The sequence below is a fragment of the Rutidosis leptorrhynchoides genome, chromosome 1, assembly GCF_046630445.1.
Source record: "Rutidosis leptorrhynchoides isolate AG116_Rl617_1_P2 chromosome 1, CSIRO_AGI_Rlap_v1, whole genome shotgun sequence".
NCBI lineage: Eukaryota > Viridiplantae > Streptophyta > Magnoliopsida > Asterales > Asteraceae > Rutidosis > Rutidosis leptorrhynchoides.
In genome coordinates this window covers 628,246,378-628,265,802 of record NC_092333.1, presented here as the reverse complement: position 1 = coordinate 628,265,802, position 19,425 = coordinate 628,246,378, and the positions used below count along the sequence as shown (strand labels likewise).

Sequence of the window (19,425 nt, the reverse complement as noted above, 5' to 3'; positions counted from 1 at the left end):
TCTTGAGGGAATCTGGTCAATATAATCTAAGCCTAATCTGAGAATTACTGTAGAAGTTGGGCATTTGTGTCATTTGACCAGTTTGATGTTTTTACTATAAAATGATCACCATAGACTGCTATTTCAGCATACAATTGTATCACCATCGAGCTGTTATTTTAGCATAGAGTTGTTATATCTGTACTCGATCGGAAACTGATTAAGACATACGTGTGGTAATATCAGCATAGAGTTGTTATAGATGCTCTTATTTGGGCGGCAGTGGTGTTGTTATTGACGGTGCTTATGACGGTTTTCGTCATATCGATGGTAGTAATATATGGCAAACAAAGGCTGTAATAATCGTTTTTATTAACAGACTAGATGTCTAAGGGACATTCGATATTCGATTCGTATCTTGGCGGGGCAACACCCGGAAGACATATAATTGGTGGAACTTTGTGTTTGCAGCCATGACGGATTTCAAATCTTCGTTTGTCCTTGACCATCAAATTTAGATCCGAGCCTACCAAATTTATACTCACTATTTGCTTCTTTTTGATTGATTTGAATTTTATTGTTTGAAATTCAAGCCTGCAATTTGCTTTTGATCTTCCTTACGACTGTATCGAATCTGGACTGTATCAAACAGAGGTTGGTAAAATGTAATGTTGTTGTTGTAGAGTTATCAAACAGAGGTTAGTAAAATGTAATGTTGTTTTTGTAAAGTTGCAATGTATGTTTGACGGGTCAGACTAGGGTGTCGAACCGTTTTCAATGTTACAAAGCCAAATCAAAATGGTTACCATTTTCTAACAGTTTGAACCACTGAGTTAATTTCATGTTCTTTGTAGTATATTTAAACAATTTATGCGACTAATATACGGGTATTAAAGGCGATAATTGAATCTGATATAATTGTTTTAGTGTGGTATAAGTTGTAATTTTGTGGGTCAAAATTGAATGATGTTTGATTTTATTTACTACGTCTGCACTATATACTTTGTATTTCGCCATAATAAGATTGTTAAATGTTAAATTACTGTTGTGACAACAGTTACTACTGATTATGATGATGATAATGATGGTGTTGTAACTGCTCAGCTAACGACAACAAACTGCAACACCCAAAACAAAGCGACTACTGCGGGACAACCTTGAAAACACTTGATAAACCAATCACGGCATGTAATATATAACATAGCTGGGGCACCTTTTTCTAGTTTAATAAAAAGAGGGAAACAAAAAATTGACTTTTATTAAACATGGACGTGGGTTACAACTTGCAGTTAATTTTTAGGGGATCGGTTTCTGAATATAATTACTCCGTATAAGATCATTGGCTGGTAGCCTGGTAGTCTTCACCGCCATCTCCTCTTGAAAGTTTGGTATGTATTTAAAATCGTAACTACAAGAGGGTTGGTAGTTACCTGTTAATGACAACCCTAACCCTAAGGGTTGTCATTAGCATTTTCCTTTTTTTTCTTTTTTTTTTTTTTTTTTTTTTTTTTTTTTTTTCCAAACTGAAATTGAGGCTTAAAAGGTGTTTGAATAAGTTTTGTAAGAGGGCTTAAGCTTACAGAAACATCTCTATAACTTGACTTAAACAAGACATCAATGTGCTTGAATACCGGAGTAACACAATGGACTTGTATTATGGAGATGCCTTACTTGTTTTAAGTTCTAACCATTGACAAAACAGGAAAAAAAAAATGTTTAATTTTTACAGTAGGGTAAAAACCAACATTGGAAATTTAAATTTACGTGTTAAAAACCATGTCAGAAGACTAAAACTACCAGTTTTATAGGTTTTTGTAGCACCAGCAGAAACAGGTTTTCTGTGATTCTTGCAGTTCCAAAAACTAAAGTGAAAGTTCAAAAATGTATCTCTTTTTCTTTGTTGTGGCTTCAACAAAAACAAAGGAACATGTACTAGATAAATCTACTGGGATCCAATAATACATGCATTTCATATAATCCCAACACCTTTATGTTACAGAAAACCAAATGAAATTTCAATGTCATAGTAGCACCATATATTACAAAATATAAGGTTAATTACCAGAATCAGGAATGTAATTTCAATGTCATACTAGAAACAATAAATTCACAAATAGAAATTTTAATAATCCAAATGAAAGACTTATCAATGTAGCTTATAAACATCAGCAGATCTTAAGCTATGTTCGTATCATAAATTTTACCCATCAAACCTTAACGGGTCGGAGCTAGTATAAAGCAACTGCTTCAAAGATACATCTTCATAGCGCTTTAATTTGATACCAAAATGCTGCTCAACCTTTTTTTACAATAAATGCGCTATTATTGATCATCATCCTGCCCGTATATTTTCAGAACGAACATAAAAGCATCATGAAATCTGATTATCTTCTAGTTTAAATTTGCTAGTGGAACCGCATTTTTAGAATCAAATTATCATCTTCCCCTATGAAAAACTTCACCACTTACAGAACGTAAAGATATTTAAAGTTGATCAATACCTTCCCCTTATTACTTCAGTTTCAGAACGTATTATACTCGAATTGATCATCATCTTCCACTTAAAGCTTCAGTTTCAGAACTAAATTGTTCAAAACTGATCATCGTTCCCTATAAAACGTTAGTTTTAACACATAACTATACATTAATTGATCATTTTTCCCTTATATCTTCAGTTTCAGAACATACCATGCAAATTTGATGGCCATCTCTCACTTAATACTTCAGCTTCAGAACGCAACATACACAAATTTGATCATTATCTATCCCTTGATATTTCAATTTCAGAACATAACATTAAACCCTTAATGGTTTCAGAATGTTACAAATTCAAACTTAATTGACATCTTCGCCTTAAACTTTAATTTCATAACATAACATATTCAAAAGTTTCATCATCATTTTCACCTTAAAAACTACACCAGTCTCAGGACATAAAATACCCATATACTCCTTTTATTGCTTCTTTGTATGTACTACAGTCTTCTGAATTATAGTACAAAATATCGTCTTCCATTCGACCAGTCAATCATCATACAAGTACAAACAGATCTCGTATAAATCCATTATCATACACTCATCCAACAACCCTCAATTATAAGTAACGGAGTTGCAATTATGCACATGACAAGTAGTCTCTTGTCAACATTCTTGTCAACAATTGATCCATATCAAGATGTAAAAGGACGGATCTTTTATTTGACGGGTTTGATTAGTGGCTATTCATGTCCAGCAGTCCAAGTATATGGATGGCTTAGAAAATGAGGATGGTGAAACCCTTATATCCTCAAAAGAAACTATTTATGTGCAACCTAAACTAAGTTTTCTCTATCATGTTTGACCTTGATTCAGTCGAACTTAACTACTAGAATTACTACTAAGTGACCAAATAAAACATAAGAAAATAAAACTAACTAGTAACAGGCCATCTCTGACCTCAGACTTGTTGATTTTCAATGCTCTGATGGCAAATGGTCTCTGGAACAGTAATAATAACAGGCTGCCATCCAGATGGATTATGTACGATCCACTTTTTTCCAATGATAGCTAAATGCACAATCTGAAGAATATCACCCAAAGCATGATCTTTTAAGCATGAACTCTTAATGATAGTTGCCGCCTCGTATCTATCATAAACAACATTGATCACTTGTCAGATGATGCTCAACACAAATCATATAGATGGTGTTTGGACATGAGATATAAAACTGATTATTGCTACTTTAAGTAACAATAATCAGTTTTTAGCACTAGGATCTGGTGATTCTCATTATGCTAATTCGATTACTAAGGGTCACAAAATCACTTTTACACCCCCACAAAAACAATTTATTTAAGGGAAAATGAAAGTACTTCTTTATACTTCTTTTTGCCACCATTTAATATAAACTATATCTACATCTCTTGTAAAAGTAATTTTCAAAATTTGTGAAGATAGTTTCTGTAAACATGTTAACATAAAATGTATTGAAGGTTTGCTTAATACAAATTTATACTTTAGTGACTTGCATTGAATTCCCATTTGATTTGGCCAGTTGTACCCATTAAATACTTGATTAATCATTATGAACTCAAACAAACACAAAAAGAACCTACTGTTCCAACTTCAAACCAGATTTCTAAATCCATTCCGTTACAAACTGAATTTTTAATTACGATTATTTATCAACGCATAAATTTAGTTTCAAGACAGCCATAAAGGCAACCAAATAACTAATTAGAAGCATAAGCACATGTTACCTGCAACTAGAACCTGCTATTGCTGAACGACCAAAAGGAGTTGATAAGAATTTTCGGAGCTCATCCCATGTTTGTTTTGAGTGATCTTTAACATTATTACTTTCAGGGTTCACACAGTTCCATAAGCTTTCATTTTTACCCACAAAGAGCGGTATTGAACCAAGATTTTGTTTCACTACCAATTGTTGCTTGACGGCAGTCTCTAACGCCTTCTTAACATCAAAATTGCGCTGCTTGGGATTCCCATATCGTATGCAGCTAATTATGTTAGCTTCAGTAGGTGCTATCTTTTCAGCTTTCAGCGTGCTCAATGCAAGTAATATCACCCCCATTGAGCCTAGGACATGTTCGGAAGGTTTTGGGCATCCAGGTGTGCCCCACACACCAAAACCATTTGTGGTGTCCAATGGTGAGGAAGATGATGGCTTAAAATCGGTATTATTAACCGAATATTTGTTCAGAGCAGACTTCTTGGGCATACCATGCCCCTTATGTGGACTGTTTGTGTATGGTTGATTTGCAGAATCAATGGAATTATGTGCTGAATGTCTTCCATAATGTGATTTAGTCATTACTGAGCTATCAGTTAAGTTAAGTTTACCAACATCAGGAAAAAAGTCAGGCCCGTGAGGCGTATGATGAGGACGCGTATTTGAATTGGGAGGAAAGAAATTTATTGGGGCAAGTGCAGAAGTTCCAGGGGGATTAGTAGGATTTATTGACTGTGGATTATGACCTTGGTAGCCAGTCATATTATTTCCACTGTTCCACAAATAATCAGGGCGAACAGGAATGTGATAAGGGTTTGATCCACTTGAAGAAACATTTGGGATGTGATTAGGCTGCATATATCCTGGTTTCTGAGAGTTCGATTTAATCTGATTTTCTATACTCCCAGTTGGCGGACTTGCAGTTCTAGATATAACTGGTTGACTGTAGTTTTTCCTTAGTGACTTCCCCTTTGGTCTATAATCAACTGATTTTCCCATACTTGGGAATTTCTGAAAACCCGAACTGGTATTCGCGTACCCATTATCTACTATTTGAACTGGCTCAGAAACTGGGATCTGTACTGACTGGCCGTAGCTATTATCAACTGGTTGAGCTGATTCAACATTTGATAGGGGTGGTCCTCCAGCTAAAAGGCTAGTCCATAGCCAGACACTTTTTGCTGCGGCAAGAAGAGACACAGATGCTTTATGAGGTTGCGCTAGAAGAATATTATATTTCCGCATTCGTAATTGATGTAGAGCGTTTGAGAAGTCTCTATCACCAGAAATTAACAGATAATTGCCTGGGGCAGGGTTATCGACCGCCCAAAATAACATGTCTACCAAGATTTTCTTGTCGCTTGCATCTTTAACGCCTAGAAACAAGAAAAAGAAGCTTTTAAGATACATTAAAACCATATTAGATAACTTTCATTATGTTAACACAATACGAATTGGAAAAGAATTTAAGAAAATGGTGATTGGTAGAGTGATGTAGACATTTAATCATCACACTTGCAAAACACTGCAAAACAATCATCATATTTGAAATAAGAAGGTAAACGACACTAAACACTGATATTAAACAACCAACTGTCCATAATAAGCGAAATGCGTAAAAGATTAATATAGTTGCCAAGAACAATGATCGAAACATTTACAATAAACAAATGGCTTTACAGTCAACTTTAAGAACGCAAAAGTAAAGAAAAACTCCTAAATAAGTTCTGCATTTCTTTATTAAATTTACACAATTCTCTACTTTTTTCATTACTTAATGAAACCGCACATAACATGTTCCTACTTATAACCAACTCAAACAACTTATACTCTCAATCTAAAAATGAGAAGCAACTTTTCACTTATGCTTAGTTTTATTAGCGTTCGATTTCAGTTCCAAGATTACGTTTGTATTACGAATCAAAACAACATACAGCTATTTAAATTTGTAAGATCGTATGACTTGATTCAGAAAAACAAGAAATGATTATAATTTGTCCAAATTGTTAAGTTTAACAACAACAACAACAACAATACCCAATTCCATCAATGTGGAGTATGGGGAGGTGAGATGTAGTCAGTCTTTCTTCTACCCCAAAGTAAAAGGGAAGTCATTCCTCTACCCACAGATAAATAAAATCAATTCTCCACCTACGAGTAGAAAAAGTCTCCCCTCCCTCTACTCGAGGGCATAGAGGCTGCATCCAGAAAGGACCTCCAGCCAACATGAAGTAAAAAATGATAAAACGCGCTACATGAATCATTGTGTTTGCAAGTACGATGGTTGTCTTGTAACAAAACTGCAAGCACGTAAGATAATTAACATTCTAATTCACTAGTATGTATGTAGAAGGAAGTAAAGAAGAAGATATAACAAGTAGAAAAAAAGCTGCTGCGAAACTCAACTACCTAACCAGAATGACTTACACACAAAGCTGCAATGTTAGAGTTACATAGATGATACATAAACAGATGACATATTTTGTAGGTAGCACATAGTTAGATAATAAATACAAGTACATAGTAGTACACTTAGCATGACTCATAAAATAATTCAACATGAAAAAAAGGCACTGCAAATCTAAAACAAATAATCAATCTCCAGGGCTGATAAGCCATAACCTAAATCAATAACTAGATACATACTCCATATATAACTTCGATCGAGTAAACAGATCTACTTATACACCTATACCAGTGTTTATACTATTAAATTTCACCACAATTAAGTCCTTAAACTATCAAAACAAAAAATTATGATCAATCTCTACGGCTCATAACTTAAATACAAACAATTAGCGTATGTATAGCCAATTATACAAACAGATCTACTTATCATGTTAAACATCTCATGTTAGGGTTTATACACTTCAATTCCACCACAGCCTACTCAATCAAACTCTCATGTCAATAAATTGAACTCTACTATATATAATTCCGCATATATAAATATAAATTATAAATTATATACGATAAAAAAAAAACAGAGTGCAAGTATATACCAGCAGGAACGTGATTTAAGGCGATTCCAGTACTATTAAGACCTTGTTGAACAGAAGAAGGGATCCGATTAGTATCACCGTAAGCAGATATAGATACGGGCCCACAATAATTCATATTCACCAACGCAGAACTTATATTTTGGGCGATCGAATGCGGTTCACAACCTTTTGGTACTTGACAGTTCTCGATGTCCCACCATACTGATATTTTTGCTTTCGAGTACTGTTGTTCGGCCATTGTTACAAACAGCGTTGGTTACTACACCCGATCGGAATATTAAAACTCGCCGGAAGTTAAGATTGCGCACGATAGCAGACGATGGCTTTCTTTTTTATTTTGTTTTTATTATTATTTATTTTGATTTTTGTTTTGTGTCCGAAGAAAAAGAAAAGAAAAGGTTAAGAAGTGGACGAGAATCGGAGAGTGAGTTGGAATTGTTAGGTAAAATTACGAGAGTACCCATGAGGGGGGATTGAAATTTGAAAGGGGTCACTAGGTTCGAAGTTTTAAAACTGTTTGGTGGTGGTTGACACGTTTTCAATTTGAAAGGGGTCACTAGGTTCGAAGTTTTAAAACTGTTTGGTGGTGGTTGGCACGTTTTCTAAAATTACTATTATGACCTTGATGATAATTTGTACTTTTGGAGTGTTGGAAGGGGTCTTCTGAAGTTTTCTGATTGACTAACGAGTAACGACCAGTAAAATTAATACGGAGTAATAATAATTTAATAATTAATAATTAAGAGTGGTTAATACTAATAATGCAATTCAAAACAATACATATTTTGTTCTTTCCATATAATCATTGAAAAAAATCCTACTCCGTATTTAATGGCGTGCGTCACGCCATGTCACGACCACGTGCAGCAAAAGCATAGTTGTTTCCTAACTATGAATAACTAAGGTACAATGTAAGGTTCAAAGTACGATGCGCCATATTAACACGTTGCACTCGTTTCGCCAGGTGAGCGACGTTATCAACGTGTGTCTGGAATTTTCTAAGTGGGTATGATTGAGGATCGTCATAACTTTCGAATAAGAAGACTCTGGGAGGATAGTTGAGGAAGGAGAAGTTATCTTAGTAACCGTAAATTGATCATCCTATAAATAACAAGGTTAAGAGTATGTTTGTTTACCTCTTAATGGAATGGTTCAGCGTTGAATGTTGAACCATTCAGTATTCAGTGCGTTTGTTTCTGACATCTGAATGATAGATGACGCTGAGTGATTTAGATATTCAGTGTTGAATCATTCATTGCTAAAATACTATCTTAACCATTAAGCATATAAATTTTAACTAAAATCTTCTTTAAATTATATCAAGAACACTTATTAAACAACTATATTCTAGTTTTTATTCATATAAATGTTAATATGGTAATTTTACATTATTAACATTGCTCATTCAAAATGATTATAAAATAACTTATCGTCATTCAGAACCTTTGAATCATTCACATTATGAACCATTCAACGGTTAATCATTCAGTTTTATTAAACGCATCCTAAGTGTGTCATTTTAAAGGCTAATCGCACATGCTTAATTAAACCTAATACCTACGATCATTAGGGAGGCTTGGCAAAAGTCAACCACCAACACCCCCTCCATCTCAACCATTCTAACCGAGAGGCTTTCTTATGAGGTTAGAATCCTAATCACAATATAAAAAAAAAATTCTGCACTCAAGTCAAATTTGACTTGATCATTTGGCGTCATCCGTGGGACCCGTGTATAGTGAACCGTAAAGATGTCTGGAGGTCCGACCCAACTCCAATCACTTCGGAGGAGTAATACGATCCTTTACAAAAAAAATGTTGATGACAGCTTCATCACCCCCAGGGGCGTATCCACATGAGTCATTTTTCAAAGCGAGTAGACAGTACCAGACAACTTTCATGACGGGTCAAACTCAGGTTCTCAGGTTTCTCAACGTAGAAAAGTCGAACCCTTTGAGTGAGGGACCAGATGTTTCAATAGGTCCGCAACTAAGGACCATCTCAAATTAAGAAGCAGCAAGGTTGCTGAAAGAAGTGGGATGCGTGCTCCCTTCTTTACACACTGGTAGCGCGCAAAGGAAAACTGGAGCGTCGAAAGCGCCACCACAGGATTCGACTCGCGTTACGTCGGAGTCTATTGAACGTAAGGCAACAAGCAAAACATAAGAACTGATTGAAATGTTAATCTTTAAGAGCTCCGTCCTCTATTAGTGCACAAGTCTTTTGGAAATTTAGTGTAATTGTGGGTTTTAATCTACACTTGTAAATGGGTTTGGAGGTACGGAGTGTACACCCATTAAGTGATAGATTACCCGGACCTAAAAGTGGTTTTCCATTATTTACTATCATGACTTGGTCTACCTGAAATTTGACTAAGTGTTTTCAGTACTAAGTTTTCTTAGTAAGCTGAAATTTGGCTAAGTGTTTTGTGCTGGTTGTTCTGCATTGCTGGTCCTTGTGCTGGTTGTTCTGCATTGCTGGTCCCTGTGCTGGTTGTTCTGCGCAGCTGGTCCCTGTGCTAGTTGTTCTGCGCAGCTGGTCCCTGTGCTGGTTGTTCTGCGCAGCTGGTCCTGTTTGCTTGTTCCTCTGCGCTGCTGGTCCTGTTTGCTGGTTCCTCTGCGCTGCTGGTCCTGTTTGCTGACTTTTGCGCTGCTGGTCCCTATGCTGACTCTTTTGCGCTGCTGGTCCTGTTTGCTGATTTTTGCGCTGCTGGTCCTTTTGCAGTGCTGGTTCTTAAGAGACAGCAGTAAGAAAACACTTAACACAATTTTGAGTGATTACGGAAGAATTATTCTTGCACCCACTTTTGCTTTAGTGGTTGAAGGAATAATACTTGTTTATTATAAAGTGATCACTCATGCTTTGATAGTTGTAAAATATAATATTTGTTTATTGTAAAAGTAACAACTTTTACTTTAATGATGGAAGTGATAATATTTGTTTATAGAAATATTCTTCCTGTAACCACTTTTGAATATTATAGAAGATACTTTTATTAATCAATCGGCCAATTGATTTTAATAAAAGACTCTTTCATGATAAGGGTGTATATAAATATATTAACCAATATGCATGAGTAAGGATACAAGTTACGAACACCAAAATATTCTTCTGCAAAAGGAATTCTTGTTTCTGCCAAAACAAGAATTTAATCTCTGTCTTATCCCAAAGTGATATTCGTGTAACCCAGGCTATAAGGGTCGAATAATTACTTTCGGAAAGTGATACCACGATTCAGTGATTTATCCGGCTATCGATTATTTTACCCTACACGAAAGAATTTAATAAAACCTCCAACAATCGAAAGTAATTATTTGTTATAATCGATGGTGGCTACGATGAAACACATGACGGCGAATTTCTCCAAACTTGATAAGTTTGAGGGAATTGATTTTAGGAGATGGCAAAAGAAGATGCACTTCTTTCTGAGCAGCATGAGTGTGGTGTACGTACTCAGCACACCAATTCCTGAAGATCATGGTGATGATGCCACTATTGAACAAATTCGGAAAAGGTGCAAGTGGGAGAACGATGACTACATCGCTAGAGGTTTAATCCTCAATGGTATGGCTGATTCCCTTTTTGATATTTACCTAAATGTTGAATCTTCTAAAGAACTATGGGACTGTTTAGAAACCAAGTATATGTCTGAGGATGCTTCTAGTAAAAAGTTCCTTGTGAGTAATTTTAATAATTACAAGATGGTCGATTCTAGACCGGTCTTGGAACAATACAATGAGCTCATTCGTATACTTGGTCAATTCACACAACATAAGATGAACATGGATGAGTCTATTCAAGTCTCAAGCATAATTGATAAACTACCTCCATCTTGGAAAGAATTTAAACATTCTTTGAAACATAAGAAGGAGGAGTTAACTCTTGTTGAGTTGGGTAGTCATCTGCGTATTGAGGAATCCCTCAGGTTGCAGGATAATGACAAGCCAAAGAGCAACGAAGTTGCTGGTACGTCTGTTGTCAATATGGTGGAACATAAAAAGTTCACTAGTAATAATGACAAAAAGGGCAAACGTAAACATCAAGGTTATAACAAGGCTAATCCGAACAAGAAGTCTAAATTGACTTGTTGGAAGTGTGGTAAAACTGGACACATGAAAAAGGATTGCAAGGTTATTTTTGGTAATAATAATGCCAAAGGATCTAGCACAAGCGGTTCGGGAAATGGTTTAAACAACCACAACTCGAAAGGTCAGAATATATTTAATAATTCAAATGAGAATTATTATGTTTCATATATATCTGAGGCTTATTTTGTGCAGGATGATGATGTCGCGTGGTGGGTTGACTCGGGAGCCACCACCCATGTATGCAAGGATAGATTTTGGTTCAAGACTTACGAGTCCGTGACTGATGGATCAATTCTTCATATGGGAAATGAGTCAACAGCCTCTGTTCATGGACGTGGAAGTGTGGATTTGTGTTTTAGTTCTGGAAAAACTATTTGTTTGTTTGATGTTTTGCATGTACCACAAATAAGAAAAAATTTGGTTTCCAGTAGTGTGTTAAATTGTTGTGGTTATAAACAAGTGATTGAATCTGATAAGTTTGTTTTGTCAAAACATGGTATGTTTGTTGGTTTTGGTTATTTATGCAATAGAATGTTTAGACTTAACATTAATCACTTGAATGTTAATTTTGCTTTTATATCTACTTCTAGCATAAAAAATTCTACACTTTGGCATGCTAGACTAGGACATGTACACTTTAAAAGAATGCAAGGTATGTCTAAAGATGGATTAATACCGGCCTTTGACATGAACAATGAAAAGTGTAAAACGTGTATGTTAACAAAGATCACTAAGAAACCATTTCAAAATGTACATCGTGATACTGAAATTTTGGAATTAATACATAGTGATTTATGTGATTTGCATGCTACTCCTACTTTAGGGAACAAGAAATATTTTGTGACTTTTATTGATGATGCTTCTAGATTTTGCTATGTTTATTTGTTACATACTAAGGATGAAGCATTAGATAAATTTAAAATATTTAAAACTGAAGTAGAATTACAACAAAAGGCTTTGATTAAAAGACTTAGAACGGATAGGGGAGGTGAATACATTGACCAATCGTATTTCCAATCCGTTGGTATTATCCATGAGACCACAGCTCCATATACTCCACAACAAAATGGTATATCTGAAAGGAAGAATAGGGTCCTTAAGGAAATGGTTAATTCCATGTTATCCTATTCGGGTTTAAGTGAAGGATTTTGGGGGGAAGCTATGTTAACAGCTTGTTATTTGCTTAATAGAGTTCCTAACAAAAGAAACAAGATTACACTTTATGAACTTTGGAATAAAAGGAAACCTAACTTGAATTATCTTCGGGTATGGGGCTGTAGGGCGGTTGTAAGACTACCTGATCCCAAGAAGAAAAGTTTAGGTGAAAGAGGTATAGATTGCATATTTGTTGGATATGTTGAACATTCCAAGGCATATAGGTTCTATGTAATAGAGCCTAATGAGTTTGTCTCAATCAATTCTGTGATTGATTCAAGGGATCCAATAAGGATTGTAATGATGAAGTCTCTGAAAAGGTTGTTGATCAGTCACTTGAGCTTCGAAAAAGCAAAAGAAAAAGGAAAGCTAAATCATTTGGACGAGATTTTCAACTATACTTAGTTGAAGGTTCTAGGGATGATGTTTCTACCCAATATTCGTATTGTTTCAATGTTGATGATGATCCTAAAACATATGATGAAGCAATGAGGTCTCAGGATGTTGCATTCTGGAAAGAGGCAATTAATGATAAGATGGATTCTATCATGGGCAATAACACTTGGGTGTTAGCTGATCTACCTCCTGGTTGCAAACCTTTGGGTTGCAAATGGATCTTCAAAAAGAAGATGAAGGTGGATGGAACTATTGAAAAATTCAAGGCAAGGTTAGTCATTCAAGGCTTTAGACAAAAGTCTGGAATTGACTATTTTGATACTTATGCTCCCGTGGCACGTATCACTACCATTAGACTGCTGATTGCTTTGGCTACGATTCACAATCTAGTTATTCACCAGATGGATGTGAAGACAGCATTCTTGAATGGTGAATTGGATGAGGAGGTTTATATAAACCAACCTCAGGGCTTTGTCATGCCAGGAAATGAAGGCAAGGTGTGCAAACTTGTGAAATCCTTATATGGTTTGAAACAAGCACCTAAGCAATGGCATCAAAAGTTTGATGAAGTGATTTTATCTAGTGGTTTTAAATTAAACCAAGCAGATAAATGTGTATATAATAAATTTGATGATTCTGGTAAAGGAGTTATAATTTGTCTATATGTTGATGACATGTTAATCTTTGGGACTGACCAAAGTCAGGTTGATTTAACAAAAGAATTTTTGTTATCAAAATTCTCCATGAAAGATATGGGGGAGGCTGACGTTATCCTTGGCATTAGGATCAAACGTGAAAGCAAAGGAATTTCGATTTGTCAATCTCATTATATTGAGAAGGTGTTGAAAAAGTTCAATTGCTTTGAATGTAATCCTGTGAGTACCCCTGTTGATCCAAGTGAGAAGCTTATGCCTAATCAAGGTGAAGCTGTATCACAACTTGAGTATTCTCAGGTGATTGGCTGTTTGATGTACGCCATGACTTGTACAAGGCCGGATATTGCTTTTGCTGTGGGAAAACTGAGTAGATATACTAGTAATCCTAGTACTCATCATTGGCAAGCAATTAGGCGGGTACTGAAGTACTTGAAGAAAACTATGGACTATAGTTTATCTTATAATGCGTTTCCTTCGGTAATAGAAGGATATTCTGATGCGAGTTGGATAACCAATATTGAAGATCATTCTTCAACGAGTGGTTGGGTGTTCTTGCTTGGGGGAGGTGCTATTTCACGGGCTTCTAAGAAGCAGACATGTATTACCAACTCAACGATGGAATCTGAGTTTGTTGCTTTAGCTGCTGCTGGTAAAGAAGCAGAATGGCTTAGAAACTTGATCCATGAGATACCATTATGGCCTAAACCTATAGCACCCATGTCTATCCATTGTGATAGTACTGCGACATTGGCAAAGGCTTATAGCCAGATGTACAATGGAAAGTCTAGACACTTAGGTGTCAGACATAGCATGATTCGTGAACTCATCATGAATGGGGTGATTTCTATAGTGTTCGTGAGGTCACAACAGAATTTAGCTGATCACTTGACGAATGGATTGGCAAGAGACTTGGTGAACAAGTCTGCTGTGGGGATGGGTTTAAAGTCCACATAAATTTCTAATTATAAGATACCCAATTCCCTTCTGATGAAAATTAGAAGTTGAATTCAATGTGGAAGGCTTATACTTAGAAATTTGGAGTACATAAGTTTTGTATCATCCCAAGGTATTGTATGTACTCGGACCTGCTGAAGGAGAGGTTGAAGTCTGGCTTCTTAATAGTTCATTTGAAAAAGTGCATGAGCAGGTGCATGACTGAAATCAACTACCTATGTGAATGTGAATTTTTGCCGCTTCAACAAAGCTTGGACTTTTGCTTTAGATACATTCATGAAAGGATATGGACACATGGCTTGTAAAGTGTCAGGATAGCTTTAGAGTATTTGAAAACTTATGTGTATGTTATTTTCAGTTATTCAAATGGGTTGAAGGGTTCAATTCTTATAACACCCCGATTCTCGAATATTTGAAATGCGTAATGTACTAAGGTGAAAATTCAATCTTCAAGATATTTTCATTTATGCATGAGTTTTGTTTTAATTTGTTTAATTCTCATGAAACGAATTGCACTAAATTGGGGAGGATTGTTGGAAATTTAGTGTAATTGTGGGTTTTAATCTACACTTGTAAATGGGTTTGGAGGTACGGAGTGTACACCCATTAAGTGATAGATTACCCGGACCTAAAAGTGGTTTTCCATTATTTACTATCATGACTTGGTCTACCTGAAATTTGACTAAGTGTTTTCAGTACTAAGTTTTCTTAGTAAGCTGAAATTTGGCTAAGTGTTTTGTGCTGGTTGTTCTGCATTGCTGGTCCTTGTGCTGGTTGTTCTGCATTGCTGGTCCCTGTGCTGGTTGTTCTGCGCAGCTGGTCCCTGTGCTGGTTGTTCTACGCAGCTGGTCCCTGTGCTGGTTGTTCTGCGCAGCTGGTCCTGTTTGCTTGTTCCTCTGCGCTGCTGGTCCTGTTTGCTGGTTCCTCTGCGCTGCTGGTCCTGTTTGCTGACTTTTGCGCTGCTGGTCCCTATGCTGACTCTTTTGCGCTGCTGGTCCTGTTTGCTGATTTTTGCGCTGCTGGTCCTTTTGCAGTGCTGGTTCTTAAGAGACAGCAGTAAGAAAACACTTAACACAATTTTGAGTGATTACGGAAGAATTCTTGCACCCACTTTTGCTTTAGTGGTTGAAGGAATAATACTTGTTTATTATAAAGTGATCACTCATGCTTTGATAGTTGTAAAATATAATATTTGTTTATTGTAAAAGTAACAACTTTTACTTTAATGATGGAAGTGATAATATTTGTTTATAGAAATATTCTTCCTGTAACCACTTTTGAATATTATAGAAGATACTTTTATTAATCAATCGGCCAATTGATTTTAATAAAAGACTCTTTCATGATAAGGGTGTATATAAATATATTAACCAATATGCATGAGTAAGGATACAAGTTACGAACACCAAAATATTCTTCTGCAAAAGGAATTCTTGTTTCTGCCAAAACAAGAATTTAATCTCTGTCTTATCCCAAAGTGATATTCGTGTAACCCAGGCTATAAGGGTCGAATAATTACTTTCGGAAAGTGATACCACGATTCAGTGATTTATCCGGCTATCGATTATTTTACCCTACACGAAAGAATTTAATAAAACCTCCAACAAAGTCGAGCAGCCAGGTGTGGCAGACGGGATGCTGAATAATTGGTATGCTATGATGGGCCGAGAGTATACAATATTCAAGGTACATGCATCTTTGGTTCCTTAATTATTTAACTGCTACAAAGATGTTACTGAAGTAAGTTCAACAATTGTATAAATTCATATGAATAAGACGCTTAGTTAGTTTTTAAGGCTTGGAGTTGAATTAATTGCTAGTAAGTTTTATTTTTCTCCCATTATGTTCAGCTTATAGGAAATACCCAATGGTTTATTTTTCTCCCATTACTGTTAATGTAGTAGTTTAGTTGTTATTTTAATTATTATTTACTTTTTCTATTGATTTGATGTGTGATTCCTTGAAACAAAAACAGGATTGCTTATGTAACTAAAGACGCAGAAGACAAGAGACTCATCACCCTAGGAAGGTTAGTCAATATCCTCACATCTGCGCTGTATAATATTTTTTGCCATTCAAGAAACAAAATTTTGGCTAACCAACCCTCTAAGGGTTTGTTCCGTGTAATTTCGTGTATTCTCCTCTAAATTTGTATTTCTTGAGTTGCGTCCTTAGCAACTAGTCGAGTTCTGTTTTCTATATGCCCAAAATTGTATGTAATGGGCTATAGTTCGTGTTGTATCCGTTTCGTGATAATTCCATTGCCTTTCGGAAAAAAAAAAAAAATTTGTTATTTCATTTTATTACCGTGGTACTTATATATAATGGTTAAATTATATTATTGATGTGATAAAGATGATGTTGATTTATTACAGCAGTAATAGGTTACTAACTTATCCTGGTAACGCCATCTACATACAGCACGGAGATAATGATCATTATCCGAGCTTTTTTAACAGAGTTGTCATGTCATCTATAGATATTACCTTAAGCCGTTTGAGAATACTGCTAAGCCACAATTAATTATGCATGAAAGCCACTCTTATTTGAGGTGTCAAAATGGGCGGGTCGGATGGCTTGGGTGTTGGGTGAAAACAGGTAGTATTTTGTATTAGTGGTTGAGGTGTCCCTAGAACACTTTTGTAAAGGAATTTGAAAATTTATATATAGCCGCGACATTTGACCCGTTTCCAGTTTAACTACTATTATTTGCTCAGTTTGAGATTAAGTCACCCAAATCAATCCTTTCATGGTCATTTATAACTCAAATGGCCAAAATTTCCACTATTTGAGCTTAAAAGACTTGCTTTATGTATCAACTCATATTTGAAGAACTTGTAGAATATGTTTTGTGCATTGTTGGGGTGTGAAATGACATATAATAAGTAGAATATATCCTATACATCAAGTTAGTAGTAACACAGTACACAAATTTGTTGCAGAGTAGGTTGCCTTTGCTCACTAAATTTAGTGACAAATCAGTTCTGATAGGGGCATTGTTTGTTGTTGCAAATTTTATGGCATAGTGTCACTTATATCAAGTTTTTTAAACATATTATTACAATTTACAATGACAGTAAATTAATATAACTTTCAACGTGTCAATAAAAACTGTAACTATAAAGCTTTATAATCACTACAACTCATACAATCATACAGCTGCTTAATAAATAGACTAAAAAATAACACTGCACTTGAAGATATTATCCATATTCATAACCATATTCATATAGGGAAAGCAAAAGTCAAGCTTTCCTTTCAATCACAAACAATCACAAATCACAAATGAATGAAAAACAGCAACAAAACATTTGCTTACATTCTTTATTTATTTATTTATTTGTTTAATCTCAATCTTCTTCAAAACTCAGTTGCTGACAAACAGTTTCCTCTTCATCATCATCATCATCTTCATGAAAGTAAGACTTCTTTCCAACTAACTCAGCAACCCTTTTAGCTGGGCCCGAATCCCGACCCTGATCATCAACAAATCGAACTGCTCTAATCCTCGGTAACTCTACAGGCATCACCACATCAATCGGGCCAACAAATTCATCATTTTCAGTCTCATTATCATCCTCAAGTTCCAATCTTTTTGGTATCACAAAACTTGGAATTTCCCATTTCTTTTTCATTCGGCCCTCGGTCCCACCACGTGACTTTCGGTCAACATTATCAGTAAACGATTTCTTCTTCATCGTTGAATTGACCGTTGGTTGATTGTAACGGCTAGCAATCACTCTACCAGGCTTTAACGGCTTCTTAGCAGGAACAGATTGATCTCCAAACAGCTTTTTCGGTTGAACACTTGCAAGAATCAGATCATCTTTCTTTATTCCCTTTTTCGATCCAACAGTTGTAACAGCTTGTCTAAGGATCGAATTCCTCCCTTTAGAAAACCCGTAATTTTCTTCTTCAATATCATCTAATTTCCAGAAACAAGATTTCCTTCTGTTTGTAGATTGAACAGGAGTTGTACCGATTTGTTTCGCTTTCGAATTCGATGCATTCATGATCTCATTCGGTCCCAAACTAAAACCTCTTCTTTGAATCTTCGGTTTCGAAAAACCAGATTCTTCCATCTTCTTGACACCTGAATCTTTAACAGGATCCAGAAACTTAGCAGTCACTTTCTTCCCCTGTTTTTCAAGAACCTTATTTTCTTTCTGTTCTGCCGCTTTCTTCGATCGAATCGATTCCAATTTCGCATACAATCTACTAATTTCCTTCTCAATTTCGATTTCTTCATCAGTCTTCTCTTCACGACTTTCTGATTTCAGAGAACCAGACTTGATTTCAAGATTCTTCAAGGGTTTGGGTTTCTGTTTCGATTGGTGAACAAGAACAGAACAATTTGATAACCCAATTGGGCTCTGATTCTCTTTACTAGAAAATGAAGAATCATAAGAATCGGAACATGGGTTTATAGAAACAGGTGGTTTCTTCAACAACAAAGATGGTGATTTGATCAAATTATTCGATTTGAAACACTCTGAATCACCGGCATTATCAAATACAGCATTGTTCCATATCTGTACATCTTTATTGGTATTGATCGCTTCTGGGTATTTGCTAAGAGCACTCATTTTTACAAAAAGTGATGAAATTGGTACACAGATTGTGAAAGAGAGTGAAAGATTTGATTAGGGTTTGGTGAGGGATGGAGGAATTTGGGGGAGTTTGTAGCTTCTTTTTTTTTTTGACCGTTAGGAGAAAACTGGACGTTTGAGAGGATTCAATCCAGACGCTCCAATAAAAGGGCTAATTACTTAATGACAAAATTACGCGCGTCGTCCCTAAACTTGTTTCCAGCCTTCTCACGTCATCCTGATTCTTTTTTTTTTGCTTGCGTCATCCCTGTTCTTGTAAAATATAACATAGGTCGTCCTTCTGTATACATTCCGTCCAATATCTCCGTTAAAGTCAATCATGTGCGAATCATGTGAGGGTATTTCAGTCTTTTAGTAAC

The 19,425-nt window shown here is 35.7% G+C and overlaps 2 protein-coding genes across 2 annotated transcripts; both read right to left on the bottom strand.

Annotated features, from left to right (window-relative positions):
* Positions 1-2,005: 2,005 nt before the first annotated feature.
* LOC139885619 (uncharacterized) lies at positions 2,006-7,568 on the bottom strand. The gene is made up of 3 exons (XM_071869371.1): positions 7,211-7,568; positions 4,219-5,584; positions 2,006-3,605 (listed from the first exon to the last, which is right to left on the bottom strand). The coding sequence occupies exons 1-3, from the start codon at positions 7,446-7,448 to the stop codon at positions 3,416-3,418; spliced, it is 1,794 nt and encodes a 597-aa protein (XP_071725472.1). The 5' UTR covers positions 7,449-7,568; the 3' UTR covers positions 2,006-3,415.
* Positions 7,569-17,719: 10,151 nt separating this feature from the next.
* Positions 17,720-19,194, bottom strand: LOC139885618 (uncharacterized). The gene has a single exon (XM_071869370.1). It carries the CDS (start codon positions 19,040-19,042, stop codon positions 17,807-17,809), a length of 1,236 nt encoding a protein of 411 aa, XP_071725471.1. The 5' UTR covers positions 19,043-19,194; the 3' UTR covers positions 17,720-17,806.
* Positions 19,195-19,425: the final 231 nt, after the last annotated feature.